This window comes from Rutilus rutilus (genome assembly GCF_951802725.1).
Source record: "Rutilus rutilus genome assembly, chromosome: 7".
Taxonomy (NCBI): domain Eukaryota; kingdom Metazoa; phylum Chordata; class Actinopteri; order Cypriniformes; family Leuciscidae; genus Rutilus; species Rutilus rutilus.
This window is the reverse complement of record NC_140221.1, coordinates 22,252,847-22,280,363: the sequence shown is the minus strand read 5'-3', so window position 1 is coordinate 22,280,363 and position 27,517 is coordinate 22,252,847. Positions and strand designations below refer to the sequence as shown.

The window sequence follows — 27,517 nt, the reverse complement described above, 5'->3', positions numbered from 1 at the left end:
CACACATCAAATGTCTGAAAATGACTCCTCTCCCACATCTATAATTCCTTCCTCCTCTTGCTGTGCAGAGGCTCTCTGCCACTCTTACAGTCTATCCGGTTCTCTGTTCCTCTCACAGACAGGGATGAAGGCTAACCTGCTTGGCTCCAGGAGTATGTCAGCAGAAAGAAAAAAGCAGAAAAAGCAAAAAAAAGCGAGGTTTGAGGGAAGGAGAGGAGGGAGAACAGAAGACAGCAGCATCTAGCACATGACAAGCAGCACAACTATTTTCAACATTATTAATAAGAAATGTTTCTTGAGCATCAAATCATAATTTTAGAATTACTTCTAAATCATGTGACATGTGACACTGAAATTCCAGAGTAATGATTCTGAAAATTCAGCTTTGCCATCACAGGAATAAAATAACCCAAATTTTTTAATGGTAGTCTAGATGGATTGAAAGAGTGTAGAGAACAAACAGGCACCCAATGGGAGGACAAGAAGAGAAAGAGACAGAGAGCTTATAATTATCATTGTTCTTTAATCTGATTGTACAAGTGTTGTTTCAAAAGTGCTGATATGAAATGTTGCACTGTGTTTGCCATGTATTGCTTGGCCTGAATTGGCTGGTTTTCAATTTGTTTAAAATGCATGTTACTCAATATCAATTTCTTGTTTATAGAATTATATAAAATACTTGTGTTGTAGCTCTGAATATCCCAAGGTTTCTCAGACTGGTGTCACAGATGGACTTTGGGTTCCTTGCAACTGTCGCCTTTTGGCTTGCTTAATCTGGGACATTTATAATTGGGCAATATTATTGACTTGAATGCACTGACACTATTGGATGAGAACTGAACTGAGCTGGATGATGACATAACTGTTTTCTCCAGAGCTGCTGTATAGATGAATTGAGCCCATTCAATTATGACAAACTTTACAGTTATTAAAGCAAACTGAATCAACACTGAACTGATTTCAAATGAATAATGACGGTTTACTATTGTCTTTTCATAGCTGCTCTACAGCAGAATTGAATTCTGTTTGTATCACTGAATAGCTATTTTTCTGTTTATCACTGTAAAGCAGATTTAAAAACAATGTGTATTGTATAAAGCACTATATAAATAAGGTGACTTTGACAATCACTCCCAACAGTACCTGAATAACAGCACAACAGATCAAACAGAAAAGCAGAAGCACTCAGTTTCCTTCCAGCACGCTTTGAGGCTTTATAGCCAGGGAACGCTTACATAAGAGCAAGAATGGCAGGTAGAATTAGTACAGATCTTTTATCCCTTCTGCACAGTGCCTCTATTTCCACTCTCTTTTCTTTGTGTTTTTGTCTAATTCACTCATTTCCTCTCCCTTTCATCTGCCCTTATTTGCTCCTGAGTCTCACTCATTAAGCGTACAGACAGAAGTAGAGGGAGGATGTTGACCTCTGTGGCAGTGCAGCGCGGTCTGGGGTTTTACTGTCAAATCTAATCAAACGTACTGCAGTAAGACAGGTCAGCACACTGCATTACTGCTCTCTCACTTCATCCCTCTTTCTGTGTCAGTCTGTTTCTGCTCTCTTTACATTATAGCCCCACTGCTCCTCTTCCTCTCTGCTTAATCAGACTCTGGGTTCATGGGTCACAGAGAAAGAGACTGACAGCAATGGGTTTTAGGGTGTTTGTTTAAGCATTATAGCTTATGTTGGAAGCAGTGGCTGTAAAAGAGTTCAAACCAAAGTGAGAGATCATACCGTCACTCTCCTCGTCCTCATCAGGCGCAGGATCGCTCTGTGATGAGTCTCGATTTCTACGCAGCCGGGAACCCTGCACACAACAACATGAGGAATAGTTGTGAGGAATAGTTCACAATAAATTATACCATAATCATGTAAATTCATAAAGACATTTCTGTGTAACTACTTTTTAACACCACTTTATAAGCATTATGCAACCAAAAAAAACAGCAAAAGCAACTGTGACTAATAAGAAAACATTCTTTTTGAACTAGTAAACAAGTAACCAGGAGAGATATTAGATTAACACTACCATTAAAAATGTTGGCGTCAGTAAAACAATTATTTTTAATGAAATTAATTGTATTCAGCAAGGATGAATTAAATTGATCAAAAGTAACAGTAAAGACATTTATAATGTTACAAAATGTTTAAATTTTAAATAAATACTGTTCTTCTGAACTTTTATATTCATCAAATAATCCTAAACCAAAAAAATTATCACAGTTTTCACAAAAATCTTAGGCAGCAAAACTGTTTTCAACATTGATAATAATAATAATAATAATAATAAATATAGCTGCAAGCAGCAATTATCGGGGCCAAGCGCAAGCAGATGACAGGATATGCCAACATGGCTGAAGGTGTTAGACCAACTGCAACAATGACCAATAAAAGACATTTAGAGAGGATTTTAGGCGAAATGGCTGAAAAATCATATAAAAAGTAATTCAGAATATGATTTAATGGATTATCACTTTCGACCAATAGGTGGAGCAGTTACAAACTGATGTGATGTGGTCAGAGTGAAGTGACAATGACATATACAAAGTTTGGTGTCAATATTTCAAGGGATTTCAGAGATAAAGCCTGAATAGTGCTTTTGGCATCATGCCTCAACTTTGCTGCTGCGCTATACGAAAACGGTTTCGTCTATCGACACGAAATCCATAACTTTTAGTCTGTACAGTCTGGAGATGATACGATTCGATTTTGGTGAAAATCGGACAAACGGTCTAGGAGGAGTTCGAAAAAGAAGGTTTTGAATGAAAATCAAGATGGCGGACAGGAAGTTTGGCCAAATAAGGAAAACTTGGTATCTATGTTCTCGGCTTGACCCAGGGAATCTATTAAGACCAGTGGCATTTCAATAGCCAGATTTATTCAAAAGTTATTAGCCTTTTTGGAAATTTTGTTATAACTTTTGACCACTAGGTGGCGCTGTCTCGAAATATTTTGGGTACCTTCAGGGGATGGAGCTGATGGCACATTCTGAGTTTCGTAATATTACACCAATGCATTTGTTTAGTATAGCATTTTATTTCACAAAACTGTATTGAAGTCAATGGGAATTTCATGTTTTGTTCTGTTATAGCGCCACCAAGAGGCTCAGTCACACCATTTTTTTTATGTGTCCTCAGAGTGAGCCCATACATATGTGTGTCAATTTTGGTGAAGATATCTCAATTTGCTTCGGAGTTATAGACATTTATATGAAAAAACACATAAAAAATGACTGACACATGACTTTGATTGGAAATTACTACCCCTAAACATCAATATTTTTGCATTTGGGCATTGGCGTATAGCTATCGACCTATGTTTCCAAACTTCTGACGGTGGTTTCGTCTCGATCGGACTAGCGGTTTCGAAGATATAGCCAAATGTTTTTTAAGCGCTAAATCACAACGCTACACAAACCGTAAGGCGAAACCTAGCATGTTTGGTATCGTGGGACTCGGCAACGATTCAGGACTCTAATGAGATGAGTCTCGTGAAAATAAGTCGACCACACCCAAAGTTATAAGCATTTGGGAAAAAAAATTCACCACTAGGTGGCGCTGTTTCGAAACTTCTCAGGTTCCTTCAGGACATCGTGATGATGACCAATACCAAGTTTCGTAACAATTCGTTCATGCGTTCATAAAATACAGCATTTTAGCACAAAATTCAAAATGGCTGAGAGTCAAAATGGCCGATATGGTCAAATTGGATATCAGTCGAATCGGCATGTTGCCCTGAATCTAACGAGACCAATTTTATGATTTTTGGACAAACTGTTCAAAAGCTATAAGCAAAAATAGCCATTTTCCATATCTCCGGACCAGTAGGTGGCGCTGCGCCGAAACACAGCATGTAGCCTCAGGTCATGCCTGTGATGACATGTACCAAGTTTGGTCTGAATACAATAAACCGTTGCGGAGATAGAGCCCTACGACTGTTTTTGCAGGCGCTACGTAAAATTAGTTCGAGCGTTTTTCGAAAACGGTTTAACGAATCAATTTGAATTCCATAACTTTTGGTCAGCACTGCCTGAAGATGATCTGGTTCAATTTTCGTGCAAATCGGACAAACCATCTAGGACGAGTTCGAAAAAGTAGCTTTTAAGGACAATTTAAAATGGCGGCCATATTGTTATGACGAAAATGACGTCATAGGGTGCAATCGAATTGGCATGAGCTCAGGAACAAGAGAAAAAAAGAATTTTGTTGATTGGACTTACGGTTCAAAAGTTATTAGCAAAATAAAAGTGAAACTTTGGACAGGTGGTGGCGCTAGAGGGAATGACTTAGACACACCAAAATTGGTGTATTTAATGTTGGGACTGTCCTCTATGAGAATGTCAAACCATTACAACTTTCCCGCAATCGGTTCTATGGGCTGCCATAGACTCCCAGTCGGAAGAAACGGAAGAATAATAATAAATATAGCTGCAAGCAGCAATTATCGGGGCCAAGCGCAAGCAGATGACAGGATATGCCAACATGGCTGAAGGTGTCAGACCAACTGCAACAATGAGCAATTAAAGACATTTAGAGAGGATTTTAGGCGAAATGGCTGAAAAATCATATAAAAAGTAATTCAGAATATGATTTAATGGATTATCACTTTCGACCAATAGGTGGAACAGTTACAAAACTGATGTGATGTGGTCAGAGTGAAGTGACAATGACACATACAAAGTTTGGTGTCAATATTTCAAGGGATTGCAGAGATAAAGCCTGAATAGTGCTTTTGGCATCATGCCTCAACTTTGCTGCTGCGCTATACGACAACGGTTTCGTCTATCGACACGAAATCCATAAGTTTTAGTCGGCACAGTCTGGAGATGATACGATTCGATTTTGGTGAAAATCGGACAAACGGTCTAGGAGGAGTTCGAAAAAGTAGGTTTTGAATGAAAATCAAGATGGCGGACAGGAAGTTTGGCCAAATAAGGAAAACTTGGTATCTATGTTCTCGGCTTGACCCAGGGAATCTATTAAGACCAGTGGCATTTCAATAGCCAGATTTATTCAAAAGTTATTAGCCTTTTTGGAAATTTTGTTATAACTTTTGACCACTACGTGGCGCTGTCTCGAAATATTTTGGGTACCTTTAGGGGATGGAGCTGATGGCACATTCTGAGTTTCGTAATATTACACCAATGCATTTGTTTAGTATAGCATTTTATTTCACAAAACTGTATTGAAGTCAATGGGAATTTCATGTTTTGTTCTATTATAGCGCCACCAAGAGGCTCAGTCCCACAATTTTTTTTACGTGTCCTCAGAGTGAACCCATACATATGTGTGTCAGTTTTGGTGAAAATATCTCAATTCGCTTCAGAGTTATAGGCATTTATATGAAAAAACACGTAAAAAATGACTGACACATGACTTTGTTTGGAATTTACTACCCCTAAACATCAATATTTTTGCATTTGGGCATTGGCGTATAGCTATCGACCTATGTTTCCAAACTTCTGACGGTGGTTTCGTCTCGATCGGACTAGCGGTTTCGAAGATATAGCCAAATGTTTTTTAAGCGCTAAATCACAACGCTACACAAATCGTAAGGCGAAACCTAGCATGTTTGGTATCATAGGACTCGGCAACGATTCAGGAGTCTAAAAAGATGAGTTTCGTGAAAATAAGTCGACCACACCCAAAGTTATAAGCATTTGAAAAAAAAAAATCACCACTAGGTGGCGCTGTTTCGAAACTTCTCACGCTCCTTCAGGACATCGGGCTGATGACCCATACCAAGTTCCGTAACAATCCGTTCATGCGTTCTTAAAATACAGCATTTTAGCACAAAATTCAAAATGGCCGACAGCCAAAATGGCCGATATGGTAATATTGGATATCAGTCGACTCGGCATGTTACCCTGAATCTAACGAGACCAATTTTATGATTTTTGGACAAACTGTTCAGAAGTTATAAGCAAAAATAGACATTTTTCATATCTCCGGACCAGTAGGTGGCGCTGCGCCGAAACACAGCATGTAGCCTCAGGTCATGCTTGTGATGACATGTACCAACTTTGGTCTGAATCTGATAAAGCGTTGCGGAGATACGGCTTTACATCTGTTTTCGCAAGCGCTACGTAAAATTTATTCGTGGGTTTATCGAAAACTGTTAAGCGAATCAACTTGAATTCCATAACTTTTTGTCAGCATGGTCTGTAGATGATCTGGTTCAATTTTCGTGCAAATCGGACAAACCGTCTAGGACGAGTTCGAAAAAGTAGCTTTTTAGATAAATTCAAAATGGCGGCCATATTGTTATGACGGAAATGACGTCATAGGGTGCAATCGAATTGCCATGAGCTCAGGAATCAGAGAGAAAAAGAATTTTGTTGATTGGCCTTACGGTTCAAAAGTTATTAGCAAAATAAAAGTGAAAATTTGGACAGGTGGTGGCGCTAGAGGGAATGACTTAGACACACCAAAATTGGTGTATTTAATGTTGGGACTGTCCTCTATCAGAATGTCAAACCAAAACAACTTTCCCGCATTCGGTTCTATGGGCTGCCATAGACTCCCAGTTGGAAGAAGGAAGAATAATAATAATAAGAACGGGAACGAAAACAATAGGTGCCTCCGCACCTTCGGTGCTTGGCCCCTAATAATAGGAACGGGAACAGATACAATAGGTGCCTACGCACCTTCGGTGCTTGGCCCCTAATAATAATAAGTAATGTTTCTTGGGCAACAAATCAACATATTAGAATGATTTCTGAAGGATCATGTGACACTGAATGTATGTTGAAAATTCAGGAATAAATAAATTACATTTGAAAATATAATAAAATAGAAAAGTTATTTTAAATTGCAATAATACTTCAGAATATCACTGTTGTTAATTAAATAAACGCAGCCTAGGTGACCCCAAACTTTTGAAAGGTAGTGTTAATGTTCAGTGTATAAAATGGAACTACAAAAAATTCAGGTATAGAAAACGAATAAACCCCTTGGAATGTACATCAACAAATCAACCATGCGGAAAATATCAGATATCCTATGTGAACATTTCAGTGATGCAGAAACTTCTGAACCACAATAACATGATCAATCTTTAGATTGAATCTAGAAACACTTGAGTACAAGAAGATGAACATGTTGGCCAATAAAGGAGATAAATCCCTGATCAGATATTTCAAGCATGTAATGGGAATGTTTGGATGTAGCAGATTTATTCAATGAATGCTGGATCTGTACCTGTACCTTATGTTGCCGTAGCAGGTTGTCCAGGTTGTATCGTCTCTTGTTGTTGAAGTAAAAGTTCTTACATTGAGCTTCACTCTTAGTGCCTACCATCTTAGCAATGGCTGACCAGTTCCTACCATGTTCAACTAGCCCTGTGCACAAGAGAAAGCGGGTAAGATTATAAATGAATAGAGAAAAGACCTTCCACCAACTGCAACAAAACCCTTATTAATAACATTTAGTAGGGGTGTGCACAAATAGATGAATATTCGATCTGTAATTATTATATTTTTTTAAACAACATTTGAATTTTGCTACATATGTCGCTTTGCTGGCTGTAAATGCAGTGAAATCCTAAGCATGCAAACGAAAACTCAAAAAACTCTCATAACTAACGCTATGGAGCTTGTTAACAAGTTGATTGTATTTTATCACAAAATGTCGTCGACTGCCTCTAGGCCCAGCGAAGTTTGTAATGACTTTTAATAAATAACCTTACAAATTGGAATTACTTTTGATCAAATGGATCAACAAGTTGTGTGGAAACATTGTCGGATGAAACGGAGTTATAATAAATATCACCACCATAAAATCACATGACAGCTGTGAATCACTGCATTCATGACAGCAGGTAAGCGCAGCTGTACCCCCGAGCGAGCCGAACTTTCTCTGCACCTGGCCTCATTGTTACCAGACTGAGGAGCCAACTTTCATCAGAGCATGTGGATATTCTTTTTTTTCTTAACATGAACATGTGAAACAATATAAACACGATAACCATATGCTGACTCGACTGGATACGTACGTTCTGCACGATAATTGGCACAGTCTGCTTTATTAGCGTTTTTTCCTTTTACTCTGCTCAGGCTTAAATGTTTTTATCTGTATACTTTTTTTGTTGTTTAATGTTTTCAACTAAAAGAATATAATGCAAGCGTGTTGTGTATATTTGCTAATCATAAGCTTGTTCAGCAACGGTGACAAAAATGTAATGATTAAAAAAATAACGTCTTTCTCGTTATATTCAAATATTTTTGAAAAATGCCCATCCCTAATTTTTAGTTTTACAACTGGTTTTCTGACTGGCTGGATGGTGCCTGTTATTAACCACAAGAACTTTCAATAAAGGTCCCACCATAACATGAAGACCATTATTCCTCCAGAGGCACAAAACACATCTAAACACATGAAACAGCTGGGTTTCAGTCAAAAATGGCCGTGCCACTCCTTCTGCCTTGGTGGTGAAGATAATCCTGGCAGTTTAGCTAGAATGGATAAACTAGTTAAGGCAGGATGAGCAGGGGACCACCAGGTCGAAGCATTAACTGAACACATGATGAGCAGAATTAGGGTTCGTTTACACGACAATGATATTCTTAAAACAGAGAGAGTTTTTCGCATACAGACGACACCATTGTCAAAGCGATCCCAATTCACATGGATCCTCGAAAACGGCTAAAAACGCAGTATTCTGCTGCCAGGCCACTAGATGGCGATGAAACACTAGACTGAACAAGTAACACACGTATGTGCATGACGTCATCATCTTCAGAGATTCGAGTTTTTGTTGTTTACACGGAGACTGTTTTCCAAACCTTGCACTTTGAAATCTGTTTTCAAAACTTAGCATTTTCAGGCATCCACAACGCCGTTGTCGTGTAAACGAACGGCCAAAACGAATAAAAAGTTTTACGTTTTTAGTTGAAAAGGTGTCGTGTAAAACAGCCCCTTAGCCTGATTTTTGAGTATCCAACAGGAAGGAACATTAGTGATGATTACTTAAGGTTGCACAGATTACAAATCCTTTATAAATATTAGGTCAAGAAATCAGAAAGGATGGCTATCCATGGGTATCTTAACAACAGTCACTCACTCTCTAAATTTGTGGTCACATTATCAAAATTTGTGCAAGATTTTGAGGGCAAAAAGGTCCATTGTGAAGAGTGTAGTGTTGTCTGAAAAGCCATTCACACAGATGTCGCTTTTATACCAAGCAGATTTCTGTTGGTCAATGATAGAATGGCGAATTCATGTGACCAACTTTAGCCTGATGTGAAATCTGCATGGGGAAATCATTCACTAACAAAGCTAAATTCCTGATTTCGAAATTTGAAATGACTATTTCAACCTTCCAAGCCTTAAAAGATAGTGGCACACTAACCAACTCCACAACAGTATGGATGACAAATCTACTGGAGCAGTTAAATGGAAAAGTGGGTTCTTCTGCCAGTTTTCAGGTTCTTACAATGTCCCAATTTGGTGGCAAATAAAAATTATAACAAACTAACTTTGGATTCAGTTCATGAAGCGACTTTACCCTGTGAATGTGTGTAATTTGTATTTGTCCATTCAGGGTGTGTCATAGTAGGCATTCATGCGTGTCATGAGCAGTTGTCAGCTTTAGTGAGAAAAAGATTTACATTGAATAAACAATGTTTTCCCGTCTGTTTTTTTTTTGGATCATATTTTAAGTAATCCCCAGAATGTAAATCGAGCTACACAATCAGCACAGAAAACAAATGATGTCTGTGATATTGTATGTGCCTTCGAGTTTGCAGTGAAAGATTGGACCAGGTCAGAGCAGTTCACATGTCACTGATCACCTCCATGATCACGAAAGCCCACACCACCAACTGCCAACTGAGATATTCCAACTAGCTGGATGTTCTCAGACACCATGAGGACAGTCAACAGTGCCAAATACCCACGAGGCTGTGACGCTCACATGCACAAATTCCCTCCGACACACGTATATTTTTTTATCAGTACCTTACATAAATTGTTCAAAGAAAAAACAATGCAACTAAGCAGTTCCAAAAGGAATCCAAGCCCGAAATGAAGTTATTAAACATTGTATTTGTACTAATTCTCAAGCTGGGATGGAATTCAGCCCCTGGATGTACTAAGAACTAGATGTTTTGAAATGACACAGGTTTAAAATAGTTTGTCATTTATCAAGGCCCTGCATAAAAGTGTCAATGTACTTGACTGAATCTGTAATTCTGAATCTGAATCTAACCCTAACTTGTCCAAGAAGTTAGCCACAGTGTGCTGGAAAGGAGGCCTTAACTAGCACCTAGACTCATAATGAAATTGTGTGTGGTGTGGAGTACTGAATGAATCACAGCAAACATCATGGTTTAAGATCAACCACCTTGAGCCGCAGTGGTTTATAGCACGGGCTGACCTTGAGTCGGCTCTACATAAAGCTTCTCTCTGTTGTCCCTCTCCACTGGCATTGTGCAGCAGAGTAAAACCTGTTTCATGTGAACACAAGCAAGAATGTGCATGATTTAATAAATCATCAAACTAAAGAACTTCAGAACTTCGAAAAACAGTTCAGCGCCTCTCATGTCTGCACAGCAGCTACAGAGATTCTTGTCAGAATATAATAAAACAACACTCAGTTCCTCCAAACAAATACTGAAACTTTGTGTGCAGTTCTCCTAGTCCCGAGCCAATCACGTTAGACTGTCCTCCAATTAAACTGAACAGGGCAGTGACATTGATGGCTCACCAGAGGTCTGTACAAAAGACACAGGGAGAGAAACACACACAACTTCATGTTTGTTCCTCAGTGGACTGAACTTCCCCTCTACTAAAGAGAAGATGAAAAAGAGCACAATGAAAGAGGAAGCAGAAGGAATGCACTCAGATGACCGCAGTCTGACCTGAAAACACTTCTGCAAACTGATGTTTTAAAAAGCTCTAGGGGTAGTTTTTGTGTGTTAATGTGTCTGAGTGATTTAAATTTTTTAGTAATACAAACACTTACTGCACTTAAATTTGTTTATCCATCAATATAGTGTGTGCGTAAATTTGCTTAATGCAAAAACAAAAGTGTGCCTTCATCATTATCTTAAGACTACACGTCACCAAGAATCTCAAACGTTCAGTGATATGTAAATAATAAACAGTCTAATATGAATCCATAATGATCAGGTCTCAAAGGATTTTTTTTACAAAAAAATAAATTGTGATAAGGTAAATAAAAAGAATTAAAACCTTTTTTTTTTTTGAGGACTTCTATTTTTCACTGTCCTCCTTTCCAGGTCGTTAATGCAAAAAGTAAAAAACACCAACTAGAAAATAAATTACACTGTTGTATTCAATGCAGAAAGAGGAAGCCTTTTTTCCTCGGTCCATCCCTGCTGTCACACTGACAACAACTGTGGAGACAGAACTGCAAACTGAAGTGTGCAGCTGAACCTAGGCCTGTTCAAGAAAATCTTGTGAAAGCCGTCAAGATCATGTCCCAGTCATATTTCACCAATAAACAAATAAAAAAGCTATATTTTTCTTGAAGAAAACAAAGCACATTTTAGGACCATTTAGATTTAGCACATTTTTCTTCCACAATCCCTAATTCCTAATAATAATAATAATAATAATAATAAAAATAAATCTCTCAATACTGCAATGCAAGGAAATTATACTATACTTTCTATAATGCAAACTACTTACAAATCATGGTAATATCTATTGTACTGCCTGTAACTATACTGATAAAAAGAAGATATTGTAATTCAAATGTTTTATGTTTAGTAACTTAATATAAAGTAGATTCACTGTTGAGAATAATGGGAATACTGGTCATTAGTACTTGAGTTTCATTTCATGTTTTGACCACAAATATCTGTAATGCTGGAAATGCACATGTAAAACGTGCAGAGGAACATGGCTGATCGATCGATGTAGTGCACAACTCACCTCTGCTGGATAAACAATGCAATGCCTTTAAAAATTGGGATACATTTAAATAAGAGAAATATAGATTATAGAAATTTATTAGACTAATATTTAAACATACACTGCTACTCAAATTTTTGGGGTCAGTAAGTCTCTAATGCTCACCAATGCTGCATTTATTTGATCAGAAATACAGTAAAATCAGTAATATTGTGAAATATTATAATTTAAAACATCTATTTCAATATATTTTATAATGTAATTTACTGGAACTTTCAGCATCCATTACTCCAGCCTTCAGAGACATTTATTATTATTATAAATCTTGAAAAACGTTCTGTTTAATATTTTTTTAAACCGATATACAGGATTCTTTGATGAATAGAAAGTTCAACATTTATTTGAAATCAAAATATTTTGTAACATTATTCATGTCTTTACTTTCACTTTTGATCAATTTAATGAATTACTTCAAAATTTAAGACTTACTTTTAAATGGTAGTGTATATTTACATACTATATGTATCAGCTTTCAGCTCAAACTTTTTGCCTTTAGAATTTTGTGGAAAAAATGTGCCAAATTGTCATAAAATAATGCCATAATAGTCAGAAAACAAAGCTTCAGTTTCTTCCCATGTAATTATGGGGTGACATGTGACCTGGACATGTTTTCTGTAAGATTCCCTCCAAAAGCTTTCAGTTTAATGAAACCAAACTGTATACTCAGAGCAAAACGTTTGCCCTCTGCACTATTCCTGTCATTCTTTCACAGTGTTTAGGGGTGACTGGTCGTCTTGTAAAGTTTCTAGTGTGTCAAACGGTCACAGTTATTTCAGTTTCTTCCTCTCAGTCTTGGTCTGAATAATCACTACAAAGAGGATGCTCAAAAATGCAACCCCAACCAACTTCCTCAACACAGAAAATATGCAAAACCACAAAGACATCAAATAAGTAGAACAAAAGTAAGACGAAATGTTTGTGCATGTGTGAAGATATCAGACAGTGCCAAGCCAACTGAGAACCAGAAAAGGAGTGGGAGTGGGGGAGGGAGAGGAGCAGTACCTTTTTTGGCGATCTCCATCTCATCCTCTGTCCAGCGAGACGTCTCTCCAGCTTCAACCGCGCCTGTAGCGACACACACCGTCAGAGTCAGTGAAGGAGAACTCAGGCAGCGCTACACGACACGGCTCATCTCGCACCCTCCCTCTCTATCTGTTTATACTTGAGGTCTGCAGAGACCTCCACCCCCGTCAAGAACTTCCCTCCCTCGGGCTCTCTCTCTCTGTCCTCAACAGCTTTCTGTCCTTTGCTCAGTTTATTGCTTTCCCTCCTTGGTGCTCGCTGGACTCAACTAGGCAGTCTCACCTCTCTCTAACTCCTGTCTCTCTCTCTCTTTCTCGCTGTCTCTCGGAGAGTGCAGTCAGCTGATCTCAAGCAGACAGTGGAGGAGTGCAGAAGCACCACCCTTCTGGGTCTAAGACCAACACACACACACACACACACACACACACACACTCACCCACCCATATCATTAGACAGTCAGTCTCATAACAGTAGCCGAGCTGAAGCGAGCAGCGCAACAACCCCTCCCTACATAATTTCCACTCAAACTACAGTGAGAGCAAGAGAGAGAGAAAGACGGAGACGGAGACGGAGAGAAAGACAGCCTGTGCTCTCCTCTCCCGCCCGCTCTGAGGGTCTTCTTGAAATTGACTAAACACTATGACAGATTTAGCACAGTGTGAACCTCTGACATTTATGCGAGAGCGTGTCCCCAGTGTTTGGATGACTAGTGCGGCGAGTCTCCGCTAAAACTCTTCAAATGCGCGTCTCTTTGGTGACCCACTAGACGCTGTTTACGTTACCCAATGACCCCAATGTGTGCATTACGTTAATATGCTTGTACTCTGCTGCTTTGTCATGTTGATGGCAGTTTAGACGTGGAATTGGTGCATTATGGCTTTTGAGTGCCTGTTTAAAACTTTAAACACACTTTAATGACAGAGAATGACAAGATAAAATCAAGCACAGATGTAAACTTCAACAGGCAAGATGGGCAGACCCTCTTCACACACACGAGGGCTATCAGATCACAATACAGGAACAGAGGCCGGACAAGAGACTCCATCACGAAACAGCGGGAATGACTAAACACAATTGGTGACCGATCTTTAAGGTACAGAGCGCTAATCAGCCACATTTTCTGATGTGGGCGCTGATTGCATTGAGCAGCAAGCGTAATGAATACTAATTACTGAGCACTGAGGTCTCTTAATTCATTTTAAAGTGGCACCAAAAGCCAAATGAAACAATCAGGCCGGCCGGCCTTTCATTCCCCTTTTCACTCTAATCAAACTCCTCCAGAGACTCGCCGCGTTTACCTGCCTCTCTTTATTGTCTCCATGGCGATCCCTCCACCCGCTGTCACCACGGCAACACAAACTCAGAGACCTTGAGTCTGGCGTTGGGTGGCAGGAAGAAGAGAGAGAGATTCGGAGATAGGAAAGAATGGACAAACAATCTCACTGAGAGAGCGAGGGAGCAAGAGAGCTACAGGAATAAACATGAAAGGAGGGAACAAAAGAGTGCAAAGAGAATAAAGAGCAAAATGAAGAGAAACGCTTTAGATGTCAGTGAAAGAACAGAAGTCAAATAATGCTGAAGAGCTAATGTTTTGTGAGCCTCAAGGATCAAACCCTGTGTTTCTGTCTGACAGCCCTTCTATCACAACAGCATTTGAAGCAAACCCCACATGCACACACGTACACCTTGCTGCGGTCAGAGAAAGCAGCAAACTAGGTGACTTTCAGGCTTTGTAATGAGGTCACCGAGGAACAGATCACACTCACACTTCTAGAGTCTGACCTCACGATCAGCAGACAGACATCACAGCACCACACTGAGAGGTGAGAGAGTAAAGTGAGTGAGTGTGTGCAGGGCCGTCGCAAGAGGGGCGCGAGGCCCTGTGTGAACATGGTGTGCGAGGGGGCTGCTTTATAGGAACGAACGCAACTTTCACGCGTTTTAGATTGACAAATAAAAAAAATGGTTTGACCCATTTCAAATGCAGCAATTAGAATTAGTGCTCACTGACATGCACTATGAATAAAGCTCATAAGAATTGTAAGATCTACAGCATTATAATAATAATAATAATAATAATAATAATAAAGCAATTAAATAAATAAAGGATTAAAAGCAATTTGAGGGAATAAGTAAATAAGTTCTAGGTCTAATTGTAGTTATGAAGTAATCAGTTTATATTTATATTTTATTTTAAATGCACACATTCACTCTTACTCGCATGACTAATAGCCTATGTCAAAAACGCAAACGTTTCTTGTCTCGTCACATTCATTCATGATTTACATGAATCATGATCAAATATTTTCAATTCAAAACGGCAAAATTTCATTACAAGTTGAGTAGTTTGCATCACTAGATAGTTTATTACTGGCGATCACTGAACATTTCTATTGTAAAACAGTTGACAAGAACCAGCTTCTTTGATTTGATTGGTCATCTCGATCATTTTGATATTGACGAGCACTGTTAGACCACTGAGGCAGATGGTCTTTACCAAAAAAGGTACTTTGGAAAAAAATTTTTTTGTCATCCTAACAACAAACAGCTTTACTCATTCTACACTAAAATTATAAGATAAGACACATAACATGAGAAAATATGAATTAGATCTTTTTTTTTATTCATAGCTCAGACAAAATCATTGGCTCTGGTCTGGCAGGCCAAGAGCGAGGCCCTGTGCGGTCGCACACTTAGCACAGCCCTTGCGACGATCCTGTGTGCGTGGATGTGAAAAACTATTTGAACAAAAAAGAGGGCAAGTATGTGAGAAACATAGCGCTTACCTCGTGTGTCTGCACTGGCTGCGAGAGAGGGTTTTGCAGCCTCTCGAGCTGGTCTCTGCACTGGTTCAGGTTTAGAAGAGGGTGTTGGCTCTGGCAGAACTAAGCAACACACAGAATAAACCATCAGGACTTGGGCTCATGTGTGCTTGTGTGTGTACTTGCCCTAGTATTGGGAAGTCAGATTCATTATATGCAAATTAGTTTGTTTGAACAGATCACTAATTCTCAAGTGTATATTTCAGTGTGTAATTCAGTTAAGTTACTTTTTTACCTACCTTTTGTAGTTTATTACAATATTGTCAACCTAGTTACATGACAGTCACCTCCCAACTTCTAAACAATGTTTTTTACAAAAACTGACAGTTTGACAGAATTAAAAAGAGTTAAATCTCAACAATAAGGTAAGAATTTTTTTTTTTTTGCTGGCCTCTAGTTGCTGACCCGTTGAAGAAAAAAATAATAAAATAAATAAATATATAAATATATATATATATAAATATATATTTAATAATATAATATATATATATATATATATATACATACATACAGTGAAAATATATATACATATGACATACACATATATATTTAGTGCCAAAATATATGTATGAATATTTTTTCATTTAACATTAATTTTCTTTTATTTAAAAACTACAATAATTTATGAAGTTTCTGATAAAAAAAAGCTTTAATTAATTCCACCCTCTTAAAAAAAAAAATTTTTTTTAATAATTAAGAAGGCATTAATTTGATCAAAAGTGACACTAAAGACATGCAAATTGTTACAAAAGACTTCTAATTGAAATAAATGTTTTTTTTTGTTGAAATTTCTATTCACTAAAGAATCAAGAAAAACATTTATCATGGTTTTATACAAAAATATTAAGCTGCACAACTATATAAAATTAATGGCAATATTCAATACATCACATTAAACCAAATGTTTAAGTTAGCAAGGCATAAAAACACATACTCGAAAGATGTGTGTGTGACAATGCAGCTCTGGCTCACAAAGCAAGTAACAGTTGTGCATGTTACCTTGTTCAGGTGGCGGTGGAGGTGCTTCTTCAGCCACCACAGACGAAGCCTCGTTATTGGCCATGGAGCGGGTGGTGATGCGGCCCTTGCGGCGGCCTTGGCTGTTGGCAGTCTTTCGGCCGCGTGGCGTGCTCTGCTCCTTACCCTCTTCCTCCTCTCCCTCACACTTCTCTTTATCTTTACTGATGTCCCTGCGGAGGCAAAGACGAGGAATAAAGGCTCTCCTCTGCACTGAACTCAATTCAGTTACATCCATTTAGACGGTAAGAGTGAGCAGAGCTAAGAGTTGCAAATGCAGACATTGTGCAAATTTCTCACCTGCTATGATATACTAGTCTTACGGAGTTCACTACAGAGTTTCCTTAACAGAAGCACACCCAGACCACAAAACCACCTCTCTACCCTTTTGTGCATTTATAGAAAAGTCAAAAATCTGAATGTTGTTCTGAAATGAAGAATTCCTGGCAGTGACATAACAGGTCCAGAGTAAAGCACACAATCTCCTCCAAACCAAATGAGTTAATTAGGTTAATCTTAAGCTTCTCTTACAATAAGGCTCACCTCACAGAAAACAGATCATCTCCCCTACTTATTTGGGTGGATTGAGCGTAAAGGTTCTTTCTGATATAAAGGGCAACATTTTCTCTAAACATTGCCATTTTGAAAGTGTATCCTGCATTCTGTACTAACAGAACAATAACTGTGCTGTTGTCACACCGAAACTTTCAGTGGGTATGTGGCTTTTGAGATTTCACAGCGGAGTTGGGGCAAAAGGGTGAACTGAGGCCAGTTCAATTCAAAGGAAAAAAAGAGGAACAAACCATGATACATACTTGGAGTCCTCCTTTTCATCTTTCTCCTCCTCTTCCTTCTTCTCCTCGTCCTCTTTCTTCTCTGATTTCTCCGATTTGTCCTCTTCGTTCTTGTCGTCTGTCTTGTCTTCCTGTGAAGGTCGCGTTATCTGCTTTAAAGAAAAAAAACAAAAAAAAACAATAACAGAAGCATTTAGACAGATGACCTTTTCAAGAGCACAGGCCTATGACCAGGTTCCCATCACAAGAAAAAACAGCAGTTCACCTTAAACTGTGTCAGCCCAGCTATGAAGTAAAGGAATGATTATGTATCATCAAACACCAAATGGGCAATATCATTACTTGCTTTACATGTAGGACTTCAATGAAATATGATTTAAGGCTAACAAATAATTTCATCAAAGAGAATATTTTAGTTACATTTATTAAGTTCTCTGTTGCACATGCATGCATTTTCGCTACTTGAAGTTTCTTAAAATTAATAGCAACTTGCTGTTAGACCGAATCTTTATGTAATAAATTGAAAATAAAGCAAGAATTTATTTGAAAAAACTTTGACAGGATTTTGGGAGGACCCAGAAGTTTTCTACATTTCACAGTTTTTCATTGTGAAAAATCATCCCTTCTCTGGACTGAATCAGACAAAATTCCTGTCTGGTTACTTCTTATCCATCGCTTTACACATTCACATACATTCACTTATCAAATCCGTTTCATGCCTGATTTCCTAACATTCACATTTCTCATACAACCTGACAAGCATAAAGTAAAAAGCTTCCGCTTCAACCGTGCAGAGTAGATGGGACTGAAGTACAAGAACAAATTAAACTGGCTGGATTACCTCAAAGAGTACTGGCCGAGTAGTGGTTCAAGGGCGTAGCGTCGAAACCCTATTGTTATTGTTGTTTTTCCCATGATGCAGCATTCTCCATCTAAAACTGATAGGGCAGACCGAACCTTAAGTCGCAGACTTGAAACTTTGAGGGCTGTTAGTACTTACACCGCCTACAACGTCACCAAAGGCGCGCCCCGAACGGCCTGACAGGGGCGCTACATCGGTCAAAAGTATGAAATGGCTCATATCTCCTAAACCGTTAGGTGCAGGCTCAAGTGTCTTATATCGTTGGAATCCTTGGCTCAAGGCGGACAAACTACATGCCTCGGATTTGCTCGCCCTTCAGGCGCCATTTTCGAGTAAATTTTGCTTTTTTGAAAAACCTACTTTTGCGAACTACTCCTAAGTTTTTGGCCTGATCGGAACCAAACCACTGCAGAAATATTCTCTGGAGAGTGACTATCAATAATCATAAAAACATTTTGAAATTTCAAATCATGGTCGCTAAGGAGAACCAAAATGTTCGATGTGACCGGGCCACTTTTACTAAAACAGCTATAACTTGTGAACTGAAAGAGATATTTTTGCTAAACTCTGGACTATTTATGAGCTCAATCTGAAGTTTCAAGCCAGCGTTTTTCACAGAAGTGACCTCCTTAGACTCCTGAATCCTTGCCGAGTCCAACGCTACCAAACATGCCAGGTTTCGCCTTATGGTTTGTGTAACGGAGTCATTTAGCGCTTAAAAAAACTTGCGATTATCTTCGAAACTGTTAGTCCGATCGAGACAAAACCACCACAGTAAAGTTGAAAACATAGGTCAATAGTTAAACGCCCAAATGTCAAAATTATGATAGGAACTGGAACTGACAAAAAAAATTAAATAAAAAAATAATCAATGTCGCCCACGGATCATTTTATTGTGTCTAAACTTCAAAACGAAATGAGATTTACAACAAATTTGACACACATATGTATGGGCACACTTTGGGGACACCTAATGAAAGTGGTGGAGATCAGACAAGACATGGTGCTATAACTGTCAGAAAAACTTTAAAAAACATATTTTTCCTTAGTAAATTGCCTGTATTGGCTGTAAATGGTCTTTTCCATCTATGATCTAAGTGTATTTGTTTATTTGGATCTCCATTAGCCACTACCTAGGCAGTGGCTACTCTTCTTGGGGTCCCAACAAGTAAAAACCTAACCCAACATTCATTCCAAATATCAAAATCAACAATTTACTATATATTGTGCCTTTAAATATTTTTTTAAAACTCATTTTTCTTGATAAAAAATATATGTAATATCAATGGTAAATCATTCCATATTTTCATTCCTCTATACATTACAGTCTGTTGTTTTGCAGTGGTTTTCGAAACAGGAAATAAAAAACATCCCTTTCATGCATGCCTGGTGTTAAAATTATAGTACTACTATACAAAAGTTGAGATTACAGGACATTAGGAACTCTAGACAGAAATATTTCTTATAAAACAAAGCAAAGAGACAATCCTTCACCAGTGCATTCTTATTATATTAGCCCTTCTATTACAGTTTAAAGTGAGTCGTGTCCATCTGTTCTGGACTAATTGTAATTGTTCAATTAGTTAAATTTTTTGTCTTTACTTGATGCACTCGACCACACCACTGGGCAATAATCTAAGCAAGAACCATTGTTTGCACAATTTTAGGAATACAGTGTTGTGGTAAAAGGTTTACACATCCCTTAATAACTGACAAACCTCTTCCCATACCGGTTGCCATATTTTCTATCTGTTTTGGCCACTTCAGCCTACTGTCTAATATAACTCCAAGAAGTCTTATTTCCTCTACCTGTTGAATAGGCACACTCTTTACAGACAAATTTAGTTTTTGATGCAATTTGATGCAAATATGCATTTGGTTTTTAAGTTTAGAACCAACTTATTATTCCGTTCCTACTTTATGATTGTATTTCCTCATCCAAAGCAGTAGACAACTGCTTAATAGATGTTACAGGTAAATATAATGTTTTATCATCTGCAATTCTGCATACATGACTGTCCATGCAGACTTTAAAACAAGAGGATGATCATTGGTCTTAAACAACTTCCTAATGGCACACCACATTGCAACTCTTTCACATCTGAATAACTTTCATTATAAAATACACATGGTCCCATTAGACAGTTAACTTTTAAACCAACGTACAGAATGAAGAGTAAATTTGTAACATTTTAGTTTATCCAGCAATAATTTAAGATCCAGCACATCAAAAGCTGAGCTAAAATCTCATGCTTTCCTGTAGCTCAAACAGTAAAGCGTTGGCGCTTGCAACGCCAAGGTCATGGGTTTGATTCCTAGGGAAAGCAAGAAACTGAGAACTGAGAAATAAAATGTTTACCTTGAAATGCAATGTAAGTCGCTTTGGATAAAAGCGTCTGCCAAATGCGTAAATGTAAAATCTAACAATACTGCTCCTACTAAGTTATTGTCATCAATTTGTGCTCTCAATATGCATGCTGAAAATTAAAAAAGCTAATTATTCTCCTTAAAGAATAATTGAATTTGCTCACAAACTATCATTTTCAATACTTTGCTAAGAACTGGTAGCAAACTTATTGGTCGACTATTATGACCATTAAACATCAATCCAACATACATTATTTACGTCTGTACAAAATGACTCTTGACTGAATCTCTTATATGATCTTTTACTTTTGGTTTCCTAAGTTTTCTAAGTGTTTACATGCTTGCTAAATAAAACATAATATATTTTTACACATGTGCTTAAAGGCCTTAAACCGTTTGAACCCCAATAAATGCTGCTTGCAGCTTTAATTTTTAATGTTATCGGCCCAATAAGAAAATTTGGCAGATATATTAAAGCTGATAAATAATAGATTATTTCCTTCAGCTGAGACACTTCAGATGCGCACTGTTTGAATTGCTTGAAATATGATCACTTTTAAAAAGGAAAATAATAAGTGCAACAGTTAAGTCTGTCATATAGGCTACATACAATTATAAGAACAACATTATAATTTTGTGTTTGGGTCATGGGCTTTAATGATGAGACTTGTTTTTGTAATCATGCTCAAATTATATAAAAAGGGTTAGGGTTAGGATTTGGATTTAGATTTAGATTTACCGGCCAATATATTGGTTATCGGCTTTCAAATATAAAGAATTATTGGTATAGGCCAACATTTTCATATTGGTGCATCCTTAAATAAAACCCACTTTGCTTGCCTTGAGCTTAGAACATTTTTAGAGAAACAACATTGTGCTCAATGGTGCAATTTTTTTTTGCATTTTTAAATCTTATCTGATCTTCAGTGTGAATAAGTACATAACTCTTAAGATCTAATGCATATGACACAAACACAGAATGTAGGTCAAAGGGTAAATATGCATGATTGACATGACTGGAACTAATTTTCAAAGAATGCCAGACATAAATGTGTCAAGCATACAATGATGTTAACATATGTGATGAACAACAGGATGTAGATGTCACAAAGAAAAAGAAAGCAGCAAGGAGAGATGGAAAAAATATGAACAGAGAAGAAGCAGATGATCAAGAGGGAGAAAAGCTAAACAGAGTAAGGGCCAGCTAATCAGAACCAAGACCTGTAGGTGGTGCTCAGATGAACAAAGACTGAGGAATCACGTATCCACACATACAAAACACAATGACCCCAATGTTTTATGTTGTAAGTGTAAAGGGAGAGAGTTTAAAGAGTGTCTTTCTCATAATGGCAGAATGCAAGAGTAAAATACCATTCCTCCCCCTGTTTCCATGAAAGCACATGGCCCAATGTTCATGAACATCTATAAACATATGCCACAGATCAGATTTTTCCCTTTGCATCTATTGTTATACATATGTAAGACTGGAAAAACTGGAAGAGAGGGCAACTCTCTGAGAGAGCAAAGGAAATTAACATTTGAACTCACTCTTGTGCACCATTCGAGATGCAAGTCTCACCTTAGAATCATCCTAATCTACATCTCTTTCCCTCTTCCCTCATTCCTTCTCTCTCATGCTGAGATCACCAAAATTCACCCAAGAATCTATTTGGTTTAATGTGAATAATTGTCACACAGTATTACACGTTTGGTATCATTTGAAATGTCTCTGTGCGACTGGTACAAAGGTCTCAATCCCAAAGAAGTAAACCAAAAGGTAAAAAGGTATTTAAGAGTTTAGAGATAACTGGCACACAGAGGAGGGTGTGTCTTCCAGACAAATGGCATCCTGCTCCCAAAAGGTGTAAACTCTGAATGCAAATTCCCATTGTTAGCAAATGTTTCCATGTGAAAGAAGTTTCTGTCTTGGTCTGGGTATATAATGAATTGCAACAAGAGGCTCGGGGCGATTTGTAACTCAAATTAGACCGTGATGCTGAGTGTATGCAAAACACTTTGCATCGTGTATTTTATAATGTCAGGTTCGCATCCTCTCTCTTTATTCCAGAGCGTTTGATGTTTTGTATTTATTATCTTTGAACTGATTATGAAATTGGCATGATACATTTACCTGACATAATAAATTGTTACATTTGATTTTATTCCGACTGACTCTAAAATTGTTTTCCCAAGTAGATTAAATGGATTCGTATGTTACCGCAAGTTTTGCGTCAGATTAGTGACGACTAATATTTGGCACTGATTCAAGTGTACTTGGTTTGCAAAGACAAGAAGTGAATCTCCGTTTAGGGCAGCAAACGTGCTGCTTGACCAACATAAATCTGGGTGTGTCTTACCTGTTTTCATTTAATGTTACTTTAGATAAGTGTACGTGGAAAAATCACGGCATGGCCAATCCAAAGCTATTATAGGAGAAGTAAAGTTGGTTGACTTATCTGTAGTAGTGGCCATACCTCTACTGAAGTTAACGTTACGTTAAATTCAAGTGTATGCAATTCCATGGGGACTATTACCAAAGTATCTTTGATTGTGTAAGCGTGAATGCGACCAATCTCAGGTATATAGCGATTACCTCTGTATGGTGACCAAAACTGACGAGCTTGTGAACTTGAGACTCGCGTTTAAACAGAAGACGTGAGGACCTCTGAGCGACATAGTTTCCTAATCTGAATGAGTAAAATATACTTAAAGAGTTAAAAAGAATAATCAAACATTCGCTCACATTTAATGATGCTCAGATATCATTAAAACCTTTTTTCATTTATGGAGTCAGATGAAATAACGAGGTAATATATATCAGGGTATCTGCACAATTTTTAAAGTCAAATTTAAGGCTTTTTAAGACCTTTTTAAGACCTGAAGAAATCAAAATTAATACCGTACATTAGGGGTGCGCAATATTGACAAAAATATGTCTAGATATTTTCAAAGTTTTGTTGATAATAATTAGATGATATTTTACTGATTGTGTTTTTGTACTGGTACCCTGGCTGGTTTAGGCCTGTTGTTGACAGAGGACTACTCACACACACCGACACACAGCTTTTCCAAAGTTGGATTTGGCCAGGCTCTACCTATAAACAGGAGAAATATCCTCTCAAAAAAACATCGTATAATTTTTACGTTTTAATTAAATGATCCTTTAAATATGAAACTGAAACCACCAGTAGGTGGCGGCACGTCACTGTCTTAATAAGCGAGTTGTTGGAGTCATTTATTCAACAGATTTGATCAAACGGCTGATTCATTCAGAAAAACAAGCAATTGTTCATTGAATCGTTAAAATGATTCGTTCAAAACGCGGATTTCAGTAAAAAAAAAATAAAATAATAATAATAATAGCTGTCTGTTGGACTACGGCTTCATTATGAAATTCTCGTCGGTGATATAAAGTGAAAATTGACAATATTGTGTCCAAAAAGTAACTCACAATGTTAACTTTATTGTTAATTTAACTGCTGTATAAAATAAATAGCACATTTGCAATTGTGCACAGGAAAACGGCACTCTTGCTCATGTGATATTCTAATATAACAACATAATATGATATAAATATAAGACAATAACTAATTTGGGGACATCTATAACTGCACTGACACATCACACAGTGAAAGCAAGCACGCGATGTCAGCTCGCACTCGCAGTGCCTCGTACATAGTTAAAACAATGATTACAATATCATCATAGTTCATAGACAATATCGCACACTCCTAAGCACATAAAGAATGAACTTACAAATTAACTGACATTTACTCGTTTTCTTCTCTCCTCTCGCGTGCAGGAGACAGACGTAGGCTAATATACTGCCGTAAGTGACGCGAATTGTCACGTGAACAAGCAAATCCACAAAGATAGAATTAAAAAAATTATACGTAGGCCTACGCTAATTAGATAGTTTTAATTTCGAAAGCATTTAGATAAGTCTAACATCAAAGTGTCATCTAAAATTTAAGACCTTTCATAAGTAAAAATAAGACATTTTTTTTTTACATATATATTTTTAAGACTTATGGCCTTAAATTTAAAAAAATCTAATTTAAGACCTTTTAAGACTTTTTAAGGATCCGCGGGGACCCTGTATATGAGAAAATGTATTTAATTTAATCTTCTTGTGTTGCGTGAAAGGAAAGACAGTAATGCGCAGAGACCTTCACCCGTCTTAGCGGAAACCCCCATTTGGAGTGCCGGTTCGAAAGAAAAAGCAAGGGTACACTAAAAATTCAAATTTACTGTTCTGTTGCACTTTGAGCACTGCATGACAATAAAAGCAGATTACTGACATTGAAAAGTTTAGGGTCGGTAAGATTTTTTATGTTTTTTTATTAAGCCTTATGTTCACCCAGGCTGCATTTATTTGATCAATAATACAGTAAAAACAGTAGTATTGTAAAATATTATTACAATTTAAATTAACTTTTTATATAATTAAAAAATATATATCTTTTCTTTTTTTTTTTATGTAATTTATTCCTGTGATGGCAAAGTTGAATTTTCAGCATCATTACTGATCCACATGAACCTTCAGATATCATTCTAATATGCTGTTCGAGAACCATTTCTTATAATTATCAATGTAGAAAACATGTTGTTCTGCTTAATATTCTAATGGAAACGGTGATATATTTATTACAGGATTAATTGATGAACAGAAAGCATTTATTTAAAAGCATTGATTCTTTAAAAAAAAAAAAAAAACTTAGTCTTTATGTTAAATGTTATGTGATGAGATTATCAATGAACTTGAGTCATATGGATCCAGCAGGAGCAGTGCGCATTATACAACATCAATAAAGTAAAAAAAAAGTACTGCAGAACATTTGGAGGGCAGAGTCAGTGCAGAAACAGAGATTTTAAGCTTATTTAATATTTAGAGAAAGTAAATCTAATTTAATGAGAATGTTTCACTCTTAAAACAATCTAAGCTTTACAAGAGATCAAAATTGAGTAGTATTAGTCAATTAGATTAGGAATTTGAGTTTACTTGGCAGCCTTCCAAACACAAAACCTGTTATTAAGGTTATCGTCATGTGCAAAGCAGGTGACGTTATGGTATTTGTAAAAAGGGAGCCGCGTCAGTTTACACTGATTACAAATGTAGGTAACGTATAAATAAACTCCAAATATAAAAAAGCAAAATGATCAAACCAACTAAATATTTAAGTCTCTAATGTGAACATAGCCTGGCTGTTTAGTGCAGTGTTACATGTGTAGGCCAGCGGTCAGGCAATATTAAAGACCCCCTGTGATGAAAATCAAGTTTTTAATGTTGTTTATATGAATATGTATATTGTTTGTATTTGTATTGTATTTTCTCCTTAAAACTGCAATGAACCAAAGACTAGGGGTGGGGGAAAAAATCGATTCTTCGATGCATCGCGATGCGGACGATTCTGAATCGATTCACAAAAGTAAAAAAAAACGATTTTCTTAAAAAAATTATAATAAATAAATAAATAAATAATATATATATATATATATATATATATATATATATATATATATATATATATATATATATATATATATTCTAATAACGTAATATTGACGGAACGCAAAAGGCGGAACTATAAGCGGACGTGCAGTGTGCGGACAGTCTGTGGCGTGCAACAGAGACGCGCACATAACAGAGTCGCGCACATACATAACAGACGCATGATGGCTGAGCGCCAAATTCGAACGGCACCTTCTTCGTTAAAAGCTAACGTATGTAAAATTGGCAATTTCATTGTTACCTATTTAGTATTTTTGTATGAGAGCTGCTTTCTGTATTGTTTAGTTTTCACATCAGTACACTGTGTAAACCGATCTGTTACGTTATACTGCAATATGTGCAATTTCAGTCACAAAAAGTTACATTTTGACTGTGCTCTCTGCAGATGTTCATTCACTTTTTTTGTATAAGCTGTTTTTGATTGTAGTATACAGCAAACATTTCAAGTCATAACTCTTTATTATTTAGTTGTGTATAAGAGTGGCTTTAATTTCTACCACCGGTGACATAATCTCTGCTCAGAGGTGTGCTCTTACATCTGAGCATGCTGATCAGTTAGTGTTCCTCAAGAAGAATATGCCTTGATGTGTCCACTGTTTACAGTAACTTACTACTGACGTTTCAGTATTATGGTTTACACATGTTAATGTTCATGTTGTTTTGTAATGTTCATGCACTTTTATCTGTCTAGATGTACAGTGTTTACATTTAAGACCAGGAGGCAGTGAGTTATTATGCAAATGCATATTTCTTTGCACAATGTTGGAAATGTTGGCATTAATAAATGCATAAAATTTCCTTATTTCTTCTTTTTCTTTTCAGTCACATATATCGTGATATATCGTTGATGAAATTTCTTCCAATATATTGAATATCGTAGATATCGCGAATCGTGATATTATCATATCGTGGACCACATATCACCACAGAATTGAATCGTGAGGTACCTGTATCGTCCCACCCCTACCAAAGACGGTCTCATAAACGTGGTTTGAAATCGCTGGCGTTTCTTTCGTCACAAACTACCTTGTAACCAATTATGACAACGTGCGGCCAAGTGGGCTTTAGATTATCATTAACTGTGAAGCAGGGAAGTCTCAAGTGAAGCCAGTTTCCCCCGGTATATTTTTCTGTTGATATGAAAAATCGTGTACCTTTAGCAATATAGCAGTTGAATTATGTATGA

The 27,517-nt window shown here is 37.2% G+C and overlaps 1 protein-coding gene across 23 annotated transcripts in view; it reads right to left on the bottom strand.

Annotated features, from left to right (window-relative positions):
* ncor1 (nuclear receptor corepressor 1) overlaps positions 1-27,517 on the bottom strand; it is a 126,068-nt gene that overhangs the window by 34,893 nt on the left and 63,658 nt on the right. For 8 of the 23 annotated variants that reach the window (XM_084414955.1, XM_084414958.1, XM_084414971.1 and 5 more), the window contains 6 exons: positions 17,600-17,742; positions 16,779-16,969; positions 15,744-15,842; positions 12,937-12,999; positions 7,198-7,337; positions 1,733-1,805 (listed from right to left, as the gene is read on the bottom strand). In XM_084414955.1, coding sequence (XP_084271081.1) covers positions 1,733-1,805; positions 7,198-7,337; positions 12,937-12,999; positions 15,744-15,842; positions 16,779-16,969; positions 17,600-17,742 — 709 coding nt within the window. The remainder of the gene's footprint in view (positions 1-1,732; positions 1,806-7,197; positions 7,338-12,936; positions 13,000-15,743; positions 15,843-16,778; positions 16,970-17,599; positions 17,743-27,517) is intronic. The other 15 variants (XM_084414974.1, XM_084414969.1, XM_084414968.1 and 12 more) reach the window with 6 other exon arrangements.